Here is a 17,882-nt window from a genome sequence, read left to right as displayed (position 1 = left end):
TCAGGACTCAGCCTTGCTGAGTGATTTTTACTTGCTCTCCCAGACTGTTATTAGCCTGACTTCTTTTATCTCAAATGAAGCAAAATAGAGGATTTCATATTTCCTCTGAGCTAGAAGGTATCTATCGGTGAAGCTTTGTATATGTGTGTGTGTGTGTGTGTAAATATATGTACAGGCACTGCACAAAAATGTATTCATCCACAGTAACAGGTGGTGCTGGCAACACCTGTCGCTGGGGTCACTCAACACGCCAGTATTAAAACCCTAATTTTAGTTGCTTACAACTTTTGTCAAACTTAAACATTTGGGTTGCAATGTAATGTGCCAGGTGTCTGCCTTAGGCTGATTTGGGGGGAAGGGTGCGGGAGAGGAATTTATCAGCAAAAGCGTTACTGCCAGTTGAGGGAGCAGAGGCCAGGGCACTGCTTTGCCTGGGCTGAAAAATGAACTATTGCTGGCTGAGATGTTCCAGCAGCTTCCCTCGTCTGAAGCCAAAAGCTGCCAGTGGAGACCCCCTGCAGCTGGCCATGTCTTTTGCCAGCATTATGGAAATTCGCTGTTTTACTAAGAACACATCTCTGTCTGGCTAAATCATGGGCCTGTGAAAATGCTTGGTAGAAGTTTGTTGACAGCTGCCCACCAGGCTGTCTCCATCCTGTCCGTTTCCAAAGAGCAGGGATGCACTGGTGACCCTCCAGATGCAAGATGCCCGAGAAGCAGCAGAGTAAATAAACCTTGGAGTCTTGGAGCATGGAGCAAAGCAGGCTGCTGCACGCAAGGCCACCATCTTCACAGCCAATGCAGGCAGCTCGGCTTGTGCTTACACAGTGTGAATTAATAGGAGGGAATGGCTGGCTGGAATCCGGAGGAACTGGTGATGAAGGAAGGGAGCCATGAGCTGAGAGTGGTAAGAGTGAAGGACACACGGTTTTACAAACCGTGTGAGGAGAAGTGCTGAGGAGACAGACCGGTGTGATAGGGCAGATAGGCCGAGAAGGGATGGAGCACAGCTCCTGCCAGTCCATGACGGCAGGATTTCCGTGGGCCGTGCCTAACCAGCTGAAACGTTCCACTGCTACTACATCACAGCTCCTCAAATGGGTGATTTATACAGGAATACAACATCCGCTGCTGCCTGTGGCTCTCCTATTCGAGCGTATAGACTTGAACCTACTCATAAAGGCTTAGGGTGTTTCATCTGATGGTGTTTCAGGAGGCAGAGTTGTTCTATTTACTTCTGCTTAATAGAAACATCAACGTTTTCATTCTTTTTTAGTATTTCTTAGCTTTTGCATACTCAAACTGCACTTGAAGGAGTATTATGTGTGCATGCAAATCCCTTTGTAAATACTACAGTTGTTTCTTACTGTGTAATCTTGTTTTGGAATCTGTACTACGTTTGTAGCTCACAGAATGCAAAATCACACGAGTAAGTCAGCCATAGATAACCAAAGTGGGCTGTGGTTTCATCTAAGTTGCAAGACCATTTGAACAGACTGCTTATATTATTTTTAAATGTTGTCTTTTCTTGATCCTTGTGGGAATTAGAAACAAACTGCCTGTTGCAAAATATTCTGTTTCATATTACTTAGCATGTTCCCATAAAAATCTGAAGAAATGCCACAGAACCTGATCAAAGTTTAAAGTCAGTTTGTTATTGAACGATGATGATTTTTTTTTATTATAGGTAAAGCCTCAGCCAAGAAACTGACAAAAAAGGTAAGCAAAATGTTCCTTTCCTTCTTCAAAAGAATTTGCATTCTTTCTGTTACTCAACTGAATAGATGTCTCTTTCAAAACTGGCTTTATATTTTCTTGTTTGTGTCTTCAAAGGAGGTAGATGCTGCACTGCTGTGTGTTGCCAAAGCTAAACCAGGACCAACGTTTTTTAGAGACCTTGGTGATAAAGGTAACGAGCGCTTTTGATTCTGAAAAATACATCTTGCTTTACATTATATGCTAGGAATTTAATGTATTTTTAAAGAAGGTTTCACGGATTTGACTCCATCCCCATCTAGCCAGTAGCTGCCTCCTTGGCAAATCTCTCAGTTATGCAAGAGAGAGAAAAGAGGCAGGGCTGGGAATTGAAAGCCTTCTGAGGTGCAGGAGGAGACGTGAAAGAAATCAGAAAGCTTACTTGGACAAGAGAAGGGGGCTAAAGGGATGACTTCAGCACAGAACTGGTTTTTAAGACTTCTTGTTAATAAGCTGCTGTTTCACTGTATAGCTTAAATGCATGGAAACTAAGAAGAAAAATAAAATTTGTATCTACTTATGTAAAGTGGCATCCCCGACTCCCAAGAGCAGTTGAACTTATTTCTCCCTCTTCAGGAGCTCGGTGGCCCTTCACAGCACCGATGTGCTTTGTTTCTTTTCACCCAGCATTTCCACCTTCTATCAGGCTACGTAAAGAGGAAACTGAGAGCTGGGATATTGTTTGTATAACAACAGGGAATTAAAGAACACCAAATAAACACCTCATTAGCATAAATTAATTGAAGGGAGAAAACAAACAGGAGGATCAAGGAAACCAAACAGATGAGTAATTAACCATTTCACCAGTAACAAAGACTGACATCCCCAAACTAATGAGAAAGGCCGACAGAGTCTATTCACAAACTTTCTTTTTCAGGCTGAATCCCTTACCCCGTGGACGTTTCTGGAAAATAAAGCTGCCTTTGCACTGCTGCAGTTCCATGGCAAGCGTGAGCCACACTCTTCCCATGCACCGCAGATCCAGGGGCATGTCTGGCAGCCTGTGCCAAGAGAGCAGCCCTCGATCTCAGCCTGCAGCCCTTTGGCCTCATGGCCAATTCTGCCTGCAGTTCGTTTCTTGCGTCCTTGTGCAGACGTGGAGGGGTCTTCAGCTGGTGCCTTGCTCCTGCAAGCCCCGGCATACCCCAGCAGCCCCTGAAATATCTCTGAACAAGTTGAACAATTTTTTCCTATCCAAGGGAAGGCTGGATTTTGTATTGGATAGTCATTCCCTGCCTTTTCAAATTACTGATCATCATGTGCTTTCCCAGGATTCCATTTAAAGGATTCCCAGTCTTTAATTCTTGGATATTCTTTCTCCATCCCTGCTTTTTTAGAGCCTTTGTTTTTCTAGTGGCTGACACTGCAAATCCCCAAAGCACTCTGCCTGGGAAAACTGTGAATCATAGAATCATAGAACGGTTCAGGTTGGAAGGGACCCTTAAGATGGTCTAGTTCCAACCCCCTGCCCTGGGTAGGGACACCTCCCACCAGACCAGGCTGCTCAAAGCCCCATCCAGCCTGGCCTTGAACACTTCCAGGGATGGGGCATCCACAACTTCTCTGGGCAACCTGTTCCAGTGCCTCACCACCCTCACAGTAAAGAATTTCTTCCTAATATCTAATCTAAATCTACCCTCTTTCAGTTAGTAAAACTGTTACCTCTTGTCCTGTTGCTACACTCCCTGATAAAGAGTCCCTCCCCATCTTTCCTGTAGGCCCCCTTTTGGTCCTGGAAGGCTGCTGTAAGGTCTCCCTGGAGTCTTCTCTTCTCCAGGCTGAACAAACCCAACTCTCTCGGCCTGTCCACCAAGAGAAAGTGAAAACAGCAAATCAGCGCAGCCTCCTTTTATTGCACCTCTACCAGCTGACTGCTGGGCAGAAAGTGGGCTCGTTGGTACGCTCAGCCTGACATCTTTTGCATTCTGCACAAGGCATTGATCTCCCCTTGCTTAGGGCTGTGGGTCCGTACACTCTGTCATTCAAAGGTCAGGTAGGAGTTTGAGGTGATGCAGGAACATTCAGTGCAGTCGTCCATATGTCTCCACAACACATGGAGCTTTTACAGTTTTGGGTCATGATGCCTCTTTAATGAGTTTGATGCTTTTGGTTTGAGATGCATTATTATTACATTTTTTAAATGTAAATATTTATGTCTTAAATATCACTTTCACAAGTACCAGAAAACTGAATCTACACCTGTTCCACTGTTTAGCTGAGATTAGTTTAACTGTGTTCAGATTGTTCCTTAAATATCGAGTAGAGGGAAAACTGTCATCTGCCCAATTGGTAAAACATAACGCTAGGGAATTGTGCCTTCTAGTGGGCAGTTTTAAAATTCATGTCATATTTTGTGGGTATACTTATGATTTATTCAGGAACAAGAATATTGTACTTGTCAGCATTTGTTTGAGGGCTGAGATTTCCAGGGAGGGATGGGGAAGGTTCATTTAGTGTTAGAAAATGACAGTATTTTGCCAATGCTAACTGCAAATACGTGGCTGCAAGTATGCTGAGTCATTCAAGAGTATGTGAAGCTTTTATCTTTTTAGTTTTGCTTGGACATGAATATAATTTTCTGTGGGTTTTTTTTTTTTAATTTCTTTTCATTTGAGTAACTTTGTAATGATTACTGTAGAATAAAAAGAAAATTACCAAATACTTAATTTACTTTATGGATAAGGTAAATTGGCCATTCACTGCAGGTAATAAAAGGACAATGAAATTAAAAGAAGAATTTTTTATTTAAAAATAAATCTTATCTCAAATTATTTTAGTATAATCAGTCTGCCAGAAAGTGTCAGACAGGCTGTGGATTTGCTTTGAGGCACTGAGACGGGTTTTAAAGAACAATCCAGAAACTTTTGTACATATTTTTATTATATTTACCTTTTTACCTATTTCACTATAGCGACTTTTCAATCAGCTTATGATGATGAAAACAGTCTGTGTCTCGCCCTTGCCATTTCTTGCAAAGCTCTTCTTTCCAGCCCTCTGCAACTCGAGTGAATAGAGCTTCATGCTTCTCCCTTAAGCCAATAAGCAAGGTGCTGTCTTTAAATTGGTCTTTTCTTTACATCCGTCCATCTCCATATAAATTTTGCAGATTGTTTCTGCAAAATTTTATAAGGTACAATGTTTCCTGTCAACCCATATAGATAAAACTCTCTAGGTGCTCAGCATTTTGTATCTCAATTATTACAACTTTTTTTTTTTCTCTGACTTTAACAGACGTAATCTGCGTTGTTAATATCCTTTCAAATGCTTTGATAAATATGTTTTTTCTTACATGACTCCTCTGAGTGTGTCATCTTTTCTTTTGTACCCCAACACTGGGCTCTCCTGGTTCTGTTTTATCTAGCATAAGCTGCTTGTCTTCACTTTCCCGGTCTTCCCTCAACTATCCCTATGCAGCACATCTCAAGACAACCAAGAGGCAGACTCCCGCTTCTCCTTCATTGCTTGTGGCTAAATTTTCAGGCAGGGACCCTTGTGCTGATACCATTGCAGTCCATGACTGGGAGGCGTTTTCTATATACACTTGAAAAGTTGCCTCCTTGTCTTCCTTTATATTCTTCCTTTAAGCATTATTTTGCTGTGTCACACACAAAACCAAATTAGGGAACAGGAATCTTGATCACTGCCTATCACATTATTTGCTTGATTTCTTTTCCTCCCCTACTTGTTTCTACCCATTTTTTTCTCTGGTCTTATACTTAGGCACATAAGCTAAAATAATGGGGTAGGAGTTCTTTCTGTTTGTTTGGTTTCGAATTTGTAGAAATCCTGGACACTTTGTCTAGGAACACGATTCCAAGTTTTACAGCAATGCAAATAATAATTTACATTCTTGCAATGGCAGTAACCCTAAAACTTGTAAGCAAAACTAAATCTTTGAGATGAAAGTATTTTTTGTTTCCACAGTGTACTCTAATGACTGTAGTATTGTGCTGATTTACACGTGGCAAACAGCCCTATTTTGATGGAGAGGAGAGCTGAGATATGGAACCAGAATGAATTGGCAACAGGCTCAGCATTAGACCCGCCTTTAGCTAAGGCTTGTTCTTGGATTTTCAGACTCTTGTATTCAGCAATTTAATATTGCTAAACTCTAGTACTTAAACTGTTAAGTCATTATCTAAGGTCAAATACAAATGCTGTTGGCTCTGCATAGTAATTTATCAGAAGTTAATTGTTTATCACTGAAGCTTAAATGGATTCCTTATCTATCAATTAACTAAATATAAATTATAAAAAATAGTTTATCTTTGCACAGATAGGCATGTTTGAACTTCATTATTTTAAGCAGCTTCAGCATTATACAATGTTTAGCTCACGAGTTAAAAGTAGCTCAGTTATTTTGAAAAGTGATTTATAAAAAAGCCCTTTACATTTTTTCTCCGAACATTATGGCAGGGCAGATGGTTCAGATTCTGTTGTTTAACCACCCTGGTTATGCACGCGCTATCTTTAGCTTGTGCGCTCTATTTTGACGCTATCACATCTTTGTGTTTGTTCAGGCTTTTCACTTAAGGCGGTGTTTCAAAGGAAAACACTGGAATTTTCCTTCAAAAGGGGGGAAAATACTTTCACCTTGTAGAAAGGACATGTTCCTATTTTTAAAAAAAAAAAAAAAAAGCAGCCTCCTGTTGGCACGCGGCCCAGCAGTACTATCAGCACAATCTCGCAGCTTGGCAGCTTTGCGTGTTGCCATGTTCCCCTTGAGAATTAGAGGGAAGCTATTCTCCGCCTTCGCGAGCCTGCCAAAGGATGGAGGACTTTGATCCTTCAGGGTAGCGTTAGAGTAGTTCTCCTCCCAGGTACTAAATGCGACAAAGCGCGTTTAATTTATTTGCCTTTTATGTAAACGTTGAATGTTTTCAGCGAGAATCCAAAGATTTAGTGCAGGCCTTTTATTAATACCAAATAAACTGTACTTTCTTGATTAGACATGAACGTTGATGAGTCTGTGGATAGGGGATTTTACCTTCAGAGCACTAAAAACAGAAGTAAAAACTTTATTAAATAATAATGTGGCTTACTTTAATAACCTATTTAATATGATGTTAAACTACATTTTTTGTATTTATAAGATTTGATCTTTCAAGTCTTGCTATAAATTTTCTTGGGGGTTTTTTTGCAAGTCATTTTTTAACTCTTTTATTTCAGGGTTGATATCCTATGCAGAGTACCTATTTTTGCTGACAATCCTTACGAGTAAGTATTACATATTTAAAATACATATGTATAAATATTCAGCTACTAACAGCTTTCCAGGAACTTTTTCTGATGTTTTTTAACTTTTAAATTTCCTCATTGTAGTAAAACATAAACAACTACTGTATAAAGAATGATAAGGCATTAATATAAATGGATATAACTTTAATAGATTGCAGCTTACTTCCGTAGTGTCATCATTGGTCCATAGCGGTACTTCAAAAATCATGATAGTCCTTGCACCATGGGATCAGTAAAGTCTTTCAAGAGACTTTGAGGGAGGGGAGGCATTGGTTACAGGACTATATAATAAGGGGAAGAAGAAAGTGGGGGAAGATAAATAATTTGTCTTCTGGATAGTAGTTTTAGTCATTTTGGACAATGAGACATTAACATTATAGCTCATGTAGTGGTGTCTGAAAGGTTGTTGCCTATTATCCATGTGTTCAGATATGAAATGGTTGATACACATAAACAGCTGACTTCTGCGGGGTCTTTTTGTTCGACTTTTCAATCCTTTTTTTTTTTTCCTGCTTTGTTCCTTTTGACTTTATTTCCTCCAAGTATTTTGCTTGTATTTCTGCCCCCTCCTTTGCATCCTTTTTTCTCTATCAGACAATTTTTTAAAAACCATTTTTGTTTGGTAGTTGCTTTATCTGCAAACAGGCATTTTTTGTTTGTGTGTGGAAGTGATCTTGGATTTTCTGGGTTTCCTCACCCATACTTATTCTGTGCTGTGCTTGCCACCCCCCTGTGCTGTTGTGATGAAGCATCGGTGATGCTGGAAAATACCAAGATTTGAGATAAGGTGTGTGCAATGAGCGTTGCGCAGCAAGACCCATAGAATAGTAGCAAAGTAGTCCATATACATGTCCGTGTAATTGTCCACATGGAGTCTTGTTTGACTGACTTACACAGGTATAACATTTTAAGGAAGGGACAGAACCAAGCACACTGGATCTCGTGGTATCAGTGGATGGGGAAAGGAGAGAAGGAAGCAGTTGTTAACCCAGTGGACTGTTGATGCTTGAGCCTCAACACTTCCATGTCTGCGAAGACCATGGCAAAGGCTTAAACAAATTGACAAGTTTTCCTTGCTCTAGAAATCCGTTCTGTCACGGTGTAGTAAGAAGAAGTAGCATTGGTCTCCAGAGTCCAGTCTTCACAGGCAATGGCTGTACGCACCTCTCGCACAGTTTTGGTAGGCCTTTGACAGCTTATGTCATTTCTCAGCTGAACTGCATTGGTTCCTACTAGGAGCTTCAACTAGTACACAATATTACATAGTTTATATAAATTAATGACTGTCCAGTGCTGCAAGCAACTTGAACATGAGTTATACCATGTGTTCAAATGCTTTTTAAAATCAGAAATAATATGTCTAGCCCAGTTAGAAAGCTGATTTAAAAATATTTGTTGCAACTCAAAGAAGAGGGATGATTTTAAAAAATAAGCACAACCACATCACTTCAGAAGAATACCTTGAAGTTGCAGAAATAGATGCCAAAGATTCTATTTCTTTAAAAGTCCATGGCAGCAGAAAGTAAATTCATGCTGATTTATTGGCTGAAACAATTAGAAACTTGAAGCAGTATCAGGGCAAATTGTTCCACTTCTCCAGACAATCAAGTAACATTATTTTTCACAGAATTTATATAGGAATGTATTGAACCGCAAAAACAAAGGCGCCTTTTGATGCAGGATAAAAATGCAGTGCCAATGTTGCTGCTTTGGTTACACAGAGGGTTGTCGTACCCATCAGTTTGAAAGCAAATGTCAACAAGTGTTAGTGCCTCTGTCTTTGCCTAACAAGTATCCCATGTCACTCAGCCCCCAGTTACACAACGTCTCTCTCCCACTAGTAAGAATTAATGTGAAATTTCTTAAAGCAACCATTAATATTTAAATGACGTCTTCTAAGTCACTAATAGAGCAATAGGGAAACGGGAAAAGAGTCACCAGGCTTCCAGAGGCCCGGTTCCAGGACTCTGCTGACCAGACTGTACTGCCTGTCATACAAAAGCACTGTCTGTAGCAGCACTGAACTTGAAAATGTAATTTTGCGGCAGACAAAGGTTTTATTTTGCCCCCTGTGATCCCCTTTTCAGGGTGCCTTGTGTCATTGCTGTCTTTTTTCTTCCAGTGCTCTATTGAATTTAATTTCCAGCAATTGGTTAATGGAGCTTCTGGTAAAGCCCTGCCTGGTGAAGAAGCCCAGGATCTGAAGTTGTCACCTTTACTCAAAGCTTCATTTCAATTAGCCAGTCACACAAGCTGACAGCTTGGTCAATGTAGGAATAGTTGGAGGGGAAGCACCTAAGTCTAACCTGCACTCACAGCCAACATGAAGCTTTCCTGTTCGGATTTTGGAATTTTGCCTGATTCTAATTAAATACAAATATATCTGAGGTAGTCTTTGAACTGTGCTTATTTTACGAACACATACCTTTGGGGTTACATCATATCAGATAAGTATGTCATCTCTGAACAGTATAAGAAGCTTTAGGTCCTATATTTTCAGTAACAGCTCTCTTATGTGAAAATTGTAACACAGATGGTATGAATTACTGTTAAATACATCAATTACTTTTTTTCTCTAACTATGTTATAGTATAGGCTCTTCATGCTTTTGTACTAGTAACACAAATGTAGCGTGTCACATTTCCATGGAAAGAAAGCCAGTTTTGATTATTACGACCCAGTTTCTGGGGAAGGGCTCTGCTATGCAGATTGCAGTGGTATTTATAAAATATCCCTGCATCACAAGGTTGCTCCACAGAGAATGTTAGGTGGCTGCTGAGGATGTAGTTATTTCTAAAATGTGAAAATAGTACTTTCTTTAACCGTATTGTTATCACTTAAAAGGAACGGGCTATTCCTTTAACTTGTTCCCTTTGCAGAAAGATTCTCTAAAAAAAAAAGCAAGACTTAAAGCTTTACAGGATGGGGCTGGAAGAATATATTTCCAAAAGAAAAGCTCTGAAGACATTAGAGTTTTTTAGAGATACTGCTTCACTGCCCTCGTGAGTCCGACATTGTTCTCAGAAACACGAATATATTCTAGAGACGATAAGTCCGTGGCTTTCATATTAATGCCTGACTTGACTGGGTTGTGGAATTAATTCACCTGCTCCAGAAATTACTGGGATAAGTGCTTGCTACTGCAGTGAACTGTAACTACATTTCAGCGGCATGCTGCTCCTGTGTGGGCTTGCTAATGCGCAAGGCCACCTCCTGTAAGCAAAGTAAGATCAGGAAATTGTGGGAAGGAACTCAAAACACACTGCGTTTTTATAGCGCCTGCAAGATTCAGAACTCATTACGTTTTTGCGTTGAAAAGAAACATCCACTCGGCGAAGGAAATGCAGGGTAAAATTGTATAAAATTCCTGAAAAAATCAGCTTGATGGGAGTCATACAAAACATGCTTTTGGACAAAAAGGCCAGAAAGAGTGGTTTATTATATCTCAGCAACATTTAAAGACATTGTTTAGGGAGGAAGGAGAAGGGAAGGAAAAAAAGACCGGGGGCTAACACAGCGGGAGCAGGAGCCGGGAGAGCTGGCCGCGATTACAAGACCAGTCTGTTTGCTGGGGAAGACGAGGGAAGAGTGCAAATACTGGTGTACGGTAATGCATGCAAGAAGTACCTGAGGAGTACACTAGCTCTTTCATGCAGTTTTGGGAATAGTTATTGGTTTCTCAAGGCACTTTCCGGTCTTCTCACCTGAAAAGCAGCTCTAATAAACAAGGCAGTGCTAGACTTCAGAAGTGGCATGGGATTATGGAGACATCTGTAGAGAGTATCTAAGAATATCTACGCCCTGTACTTGGGCACTGCTGGCATTTTCTTGCTTTGCCATGGCATTAATTTTTCCCTTGAAATGGTAGTAAAAAGGTGTTTAAAAAGCCTGCTTATATTGGAGGAGGTACATATGGTTTACGGGAAATATCATGTACATGCATAACAATGGAGAACTGAACCATAGGCAATATTCCTTTTGCATTAAATATTTAAGTACTAGCGGAACCCTGTGTGTGTGTGTATTTACAATAAAGTTCTTTCGCAATTTGTTGCAGAACCCCAGACTGGATTTCGGATTGCCTTTAAAATGTTGGATACAGATGGCAATGAACAAGTTGAAAAGAAAGAATTCTTTAAGGTATGTGCATTTATATGCATATTAATTTTAAAGCATTTAAGTAGTTCCATGGGTTATATTTGCTAAATGAAGATTCATCAAAATCTTCAGGCCTATTTTTCAGTCCAATCTATGATCACATACTTAACAAAATACTTTATATGAAAGGAGTGCATACCAAAGCATTGCTATAGAAGTACGTCTCATATTTGAATCCGCTTTTGGATTCAAAGTTACCTTTGACTTGTATCTAAAAATCTGTTACTGGGAGGGTAGGAGTTGGTGTACATCCCTTAATCCCAGGAGCCAATTTAAATAATCATCCATAAAAGTCTTTTATTTTCTAATTGTTTTTAATACTTTTTTTAATTTACCATCCTCTCTTGGTTTTTATTAATTTTGTTTGCTGTTGCACAGGTTTTTTACCAATTCACTCGGAGAGTAACAGCAGTTTTTCCCATATTTTGTATAAAATATGAGGGAGAAAGGCAGATGCTTAAAAAACAAAGAAAATCTTGCTCTGATGTTTTAAAGAAAAATGGGCTTAATTATATAGCTTATTCAACTTTTAAGTATTTAATAGGAGACTGTTGACTACATACTTCTTGTCAAAAGTCAAATGCAAAATTAAAAATCATAAGTTTTAATAGACTCCCTCAGCTTTATTCAGATCCTTCATTCATATTGGAGGTGACTAGAGAGACAATATTGAAAGAAGCTGAAATGGCTACTGCAATTGTTTTCCGTCACTAGGATAAAGTTAAAGATGATAATGCCACAATTCTAGAGAACCATAGAATCTAAAACTTACAAAGATGCACCTCTTGATAGAGAAGGTACCAAAAATTAAAGTGTACTTTCATAGCCTTAAACTCTGAATTAATGATACAATAGCTGGTAGCGTGTGTTTTGCACTGATAGCCATTTTTTCAGTGAATTGTCTCTTTGCAAGATTACAGTTGATCAGTCATACTTAAATATATTTTAAAACACCGTAAAAATACTTTTAGACTTAGTAGTACTATTTGAAAATATATACTTGAAATTAGACCATTTCCCAATACAATATTCCCAGAAGCCCCTAACTGAGCCTGCAGATACCCTACACCCACTTGTTGCTTCACAAAATCTTTTAAGCTTGAATAATTTTCTCTGTTAAAATGCTAATTATTCTTCTGATTAAAAAGAAATAAAATTCTAACTAAAGCCTTTATTTTTAACCTACTAAACCTGATACAATCCTGGTGAATTGCTATCAGAGTAGCAGTGCCCTGATCACCAAAATACGTCTGTTATGGCTGTATTTTTCATCTACAAAACAGTATGTTACGGGGGAAAGTAAGTCCATGAACACAAGTGAACTCTGCCTCTGCACCAAAATGCCATGTTAGCAGTACTTCCTTTAAATAGGTACTGTGCCAGTTAAGCAAATAAGGAGATTCTTGCAGAAATACAGCACTCTGTGTCCCCACTCTCCTGGGGAAATGTAGAGTATGTCATATATGTAATATCTATTACCCATTTCAGGTGATTCTAATTGAATCAGCCAGTATGAACAAGAGAAAATCACCAAAAGCAGAGGTGAAAACACACAAATCATTAAAAATAATTTGATTTCTGTATAAGGCAATCATATTAAATGAAAATTATTCTGGTTAGATAGGTTGTTACTTTGCATTTCCTTTATGGGCTTTATTGATAAATTAATATAGAGTGGTGAAAAATCCCATATAAATTGCTATGTCAACTCACAAGAATCATTGAATTCAAAGGAGTCCCACAGGATGCAAGCTAGTCAAAAGATGAATTTTCTGACATAACTGTTTACTGAACATTTATAAGCAGTGATTACTTTAAAGCAAAACTTGATTTTTATAGGTTAAGTTTAAAAATAAAATTTTTTGAATGTAAGAATCTATAAAAATGTGTGTGCGTTAATCTCTGTACACTCTCAGTCTGTATGCTTCTGTAAAGCATAGATAGCTTCTGTATATCTAAGAGATTAATAAATTGTGTTGCTAATCTGTCATTTATGATGGTGTTATGATAGGACACGGGATAATGAGTGTAATGAGAGTTATGATAGGACACGGAGTAACGGCCTCAAACTGAAAGACGGTAGGTTTAGATTGCGTATCAGGAAGAACTTCTTTACTGTGAGGGTGGTGAGACACTGGAACAGGTTGCCCAGGGAGGTTGTGGATGCCCCATCCCTGGAAGTGTTCAAGGCCAGGCTGGATGGGGCTTTGAGCAGCCTGGTCTAGTGGGAGATGTCCCTGCCCATGGCAGGGGGTTGGAACTAGATGGTCTCTAAGGTCCCTTCCAACCCAAACCATTCTGTGATTTATCTTGTCCCAGTTGGCATCTCAAGAAAATACGTCTGAACTATTCTATAGCTATTTCCACGCTATATTTGATAATAACATCAGAAAGCGTATGTAAGGAAAGGGCAGTGGGAAAGAGTAGCAAAGAAAGAGTAATTAGGAGGCAGTCACTGTAAGCAGGATGTGATGGGGAAAGAAATGTCAGTGCTACTTCATTCTCTTGCTTTGTCACCTCTGATGATTAGACATCTATATATGTCTATGTTATCTGTTGATCCAGACTGTAAGTTCTTTGAGGTTTGCCTTTTTGTTTGCAAAATATCCATCATTCTTGGAATTGTGTATATCTCAACTCTCGTGTTACTGGATAAACGGGCACAAGATGTGTCATGTGAATCATTCAGGAAAGGAGAAGGGTGACAGACAGACTCAACAACCCAACTCCTTCTCGCCTGCAGCACGTGATGGAGAGAGGCTGTTCAGACCTGTATAAATCACTGAAGGAGTGTGAGATGCAGGATTTCCCAGTAGATTCAGTGCTCTTCGCTAGCAGAAATGAATGTCCAGGAAAGGAGATCTTGAATGCAATTCCATGTTTTGAAGGAGGGAGTTTATCTTGTCCTCCGTAGCCTTTCCATTTCTGTGCCCATTTTCCTCCTTTCCAGTAGGAGTTAAAATTCTGTCCCTCCCTAGGGACAGACTCTTGTTCTCTCCCTACTTCTTTGTATTCAAGCCAGTCTGTTTTTAATTTCTGCTTCATCTATGTTTCAGGGGTAAACATTCACAATACAAGAAACATTTCAGTATATAGGGCCTGGAGTCACAGCAGTCTGTGTTTTGAGGTGGGCATGTGCGAGGATTTGCTGCTTTGCCCTGCAACTCCAAGACAAAGAAGACGTGGTAGAAATGACATGTTTGCAGACATTAGTTGCCATCCTTTAATCAGCCCCTGCCAGAGTGCAAATAATTGTTTCTCAGAACCATATTATCTGCATCTTTGTGAGAACAGTAAGATACTTCTGTGAATTCTGCACTTCGAAGACATTCACATGAGACTTGGTGAGGGGGATTTCCAGACATGTGCACATAATAACCCATGCACATTAATCTGAGATCTCCCATCAAGAACAAGGCTACCAAAGATCCCAAAATCCCCAGCAAGTGAGGAAATTCCCTAGCTCTGTTCTGATGAAAGATTTCTAAGTAAAATTAATGACAGTTCAAAACTATCAGAAATGGAGGTAGGGTAACTCTGATGGGACATGCAAGAGCTATGTGATTTAGACTTTCTAAATAGACTGTCTTTATATGCTTGTCCTGGACAGCAGATACCACAAAGAACTTGTAGAGATTCATCTAGGGCTGAATGAACCAGCACCCGACACTGTCAGGAGCTGTGCTGGTTTGGTGCAGAACATCTCCGCAGTCCTAGAACATCCACAAGCACTAACCTCTCTTAAACGGCTCTAAAAAAAAAATTTTTTTTTAATGACTGATACAGCCTTTCTGCCAGCTCTTGTCTTCAGAAAAGATTTCTTCTTAGTAGTCTTTAGTAAAGAGGCATCAGTTGTGCATAACAATTCTTATTATCTTTGAATTAGCCATTAGCATCTTCCAGTGACGAACAGATATAAATATTAAATACAGATAAATGTCACATGGAGCAGTTGAGTAATAGGGTCCATTTCTTGAGGGCAGAATTCTTCTCCCTCTGTGAGTAGTTGCTGAACTATGCTGGAAAAAATCTGCAAACTACTGGCAATAGTTTCAAGCGCTATAAGGATTTACAGACGCTATAAGCAAACAATAAACTAAATCCTCCAGAACACTTGTGAAAAAAAATTATACTGAATGTCTGTGCTGTTTAGTAGTCTCTGCAGATTTTTTAAAGAGTTATTTAAAAGTAAAATACAAAAGGAAAAAATCATATTTTCTCTTGTTTGGAAAGTGTTTGCAGTTGTATTTCTCATGTGCAAGCAAAAGATGGATTTTTCAGGTAAGAAAGAATGTAATTTTTCAGTCATTTTTCAGTGAGAATATAAACAAGCAGTTGTGTTTTTATCCAGAGCTCTATATTGCTGGTTTGCTATGAAGAAATTAATAGTTTTTACTGTACTAATCAATTGTTTTGTAAGTGCTCAAAAATAAAAAGAATTTGGAGAAACTTGGAAGAACTAGTACTGTTTAACTGTCTTGTTTTACAGTATTTATTTTGATAAATACTATCAAGGCATGCCATTCAAAAATAGTAATAGAAAGTAACTATCTTGAGGAACTCAAAAACTGAGGCTATAAAAAAAGCAGCACAGGTGAATTAGTGAAAATTTGAAGGCCAAGGGAAGACCTTTGGCAACACGAACAGTTAGCACTTCTTTCCTACTCACTACTTACAAGCCGATACTGCTTCTCTGAACAATAAAAAAAAGGAAAAAAATAAAGGCCTAAGAGAGATGTGAAAACCCCACAAAATCATGGCTATGCACATTTTGTTATGGACTTTTTTCCCAGTTTAAAACTCGGTTGTCAGGGTGAGGAATCACTCCAGAAATGTTTGAGAAGCAAACGTGCAGCTCGAAAGCCCTGAGCTTTAAAAGCATCTTTCCTAAAGTCTGCAGATCCAGACTGCTTGGTGTAAGTCCATATGTATACCTGAAATGTCATAAGTCCATTTTTCTTTCATTTTTGCTGTCCTTTTGAGGATTCGTGCAAATTCGTGAAAGGTAGGTATACCTTGTGCTATGTTAAATCACTCATTCTTGTGGCAGTGTTGACCTCCCAAGCTAAAATACAGTCAAAGAAAGAAACCTTGCAGCTGAGATATACTTGAGGTGCTGCAAATTAATGAACTTTCTATATTACCGTAAAGCTGTACTTGGGACAGTGGAAGTTATGTTTTTAAATGTGAGTCATTTCACTACTTCTAAAAATCTTCTTAGCTAAGACATTCAGGATTCATTCATCTGTGGGGTGGAGAGGAAACTCAAATCACGTTCTGCTTAATGCCAGTGCTGAAAATACATTTGCTTATTTAATTAAATTATCCCTTGTTGTTAGTTGTATAGCACCTCATTTGAACAGGTATGCTTTTCATGTCTAGAAGATCGTGTCTGTAGCAGAACTATGTAAAGCTGTCTAGGAGGACAGCATGAAAATCACAGGTTAATTTTTATTTCCCAAATGACTTCTGATGCTGTACCCCTGAGTTTCAAAATCTTACGAAGTGAACGCTAAGCTTCTAGCGCAAGAAAATCTTCTAAAAATAGAGTAAGCGCTGGGTTGCAATAGATAGATTCATATGCTCTGCTTGGCTATATTAACCACAGCAGATAAGACTTTCCTGGGAAAAACTGTGCCTGAACAGCAAAATATCCTTAAGTATGCAAATATTTTGTCATGACTAGAGCAGCTTGCAGAAATGTAATGACTTTATAATTAAGAAAAGGTGAAATTAATGCAATTTTCTGAAAAAGGAGACTCTTGTAAAACCAAATGAGTAATTTTATTGTGTTTTTTTTTCACGTTTAGCTACAGAGAATCATTGGGAAGGAAGATGATGTGAAAACAGCTGGAGAGGAAACAATATTTCGGGTATGAAATAGAGATACATTTTTCTTTGCAAAAGCATTGTCATATTTCCCATGAACTTTTATTTTTTCAGAGTTTTTAGATAAGTATATAAGCATCAGTATTAGTACTTTAATTAAATGGAAGTGCATGATTTGTCAACTACTTTCTAACGGGGAAAGAAAAATGTTTGTAATTTCTGGATCTCCTGATGAAATGTATGCAATTTACCTATTTTGTTACTGTGTGGTCATTCCATTATTTGGTTTCTGTAAGCCTCTGTTTCAAAGTAACTCTCTTCTATTTCTGAAAAACTCAGAAGAAACTCTCTATCCCCATATAAGAGAAGATGGCCTTGCAAATAGAAATTGATACCTTAAACTTACCCGAGTGCTGCTGTTGCAGTAATACCAGCTTATTCTGAGTTGGTTTGAAATGTCATTGCTGTTATTGAGGTGACAAAGGCAAGGATTACTTTAGTTGGGTCCACTTCCAGAAAGAAATGTCTTAGATACAGACCAGAAGAAGAAACAATCTCAGAGTATGATCTTCCCAACTGGGTTGGAAGTTTCACTGGACTGCAGACCATTAGCAAATGGCAAATATGGCTCATCAGTGAAAGGAGAAGGTAAATTCCTGCTCTCATCTGTTTGTTTTCCCCAGTGTAACCAACCTTCTTCCCCAAGTGGTGTCTTGGCTAGCTGCCATCTCTTCTTCAGTCTCTAGTTAGCACAGAGACAAGATACTCTGTAGCCTGGATGAGATTGAACGAGACTGATAACAGAGAGGGGGAAGCCCTGACCATACTGAGAACGCCTCAGAAGAAGCTGATGAACGGGAGCAAAAGAGGGGGAGAGTACAGATGGATTATCTCCAGCCGTT

The 17,882-nt window shown here is 39.0% G+C and overlaps 1 protein-coding gene across 1 annotated transcript in view; it reads left to right on the top strand.

Moving 5' to 3' along the window:
• MICU2 (mitochondrial calcium uptake 2) overlaps window positions 1-17,882 on the top strand; it is a 151,548-nt gene that overhangs the window by 108,542 nt on the left and 25,124 nt on the right. Inside the window, exons 3-7 of the mRNA XM_054180987.1 lie at window positions 1,688-1,719; window positions 1,834-1,909; window positions 6,925-6,972; window positions 11,051-11,133; window positions 16,962-17,024. Of these exons, the coding sequence (XP_054036962.1) occupies window positions 1,688-1,719; window positions 1,834-1,909; window positions 6,925-6,972; window positions 11,051-11,133; window positions 16,962-17,024 (302 nt within the window). The remainder of the gene's footprint in view (window positions 1-1,687; window positions 1,720-1,833; window positions 1,910-6,924; window positions 6,973-11,050; window positions 11,134-16,961; window positions 17,025-17,882) is intronic.

The sequence above is a fragment of the Rissa tridactyla genome, chromosome 1, assembly GCF_028500815.1.
Source record: "Rissa tridactyla isolate bRisTri1 chromosome 1, bRisTri1.patW.cur.20221130, whole genome shotgun sequence".
Taxonomy (NCBI): Eukaryota; Metazoa; Chordata; class Aves; order Charadriiformes; family Laridae; genus Rissa; species Rissa tridactyla.
Note: the sequence above shows the minus strand (reverse complement) of the source record. Positions and strands in the feature narration are given on the sequence as shown.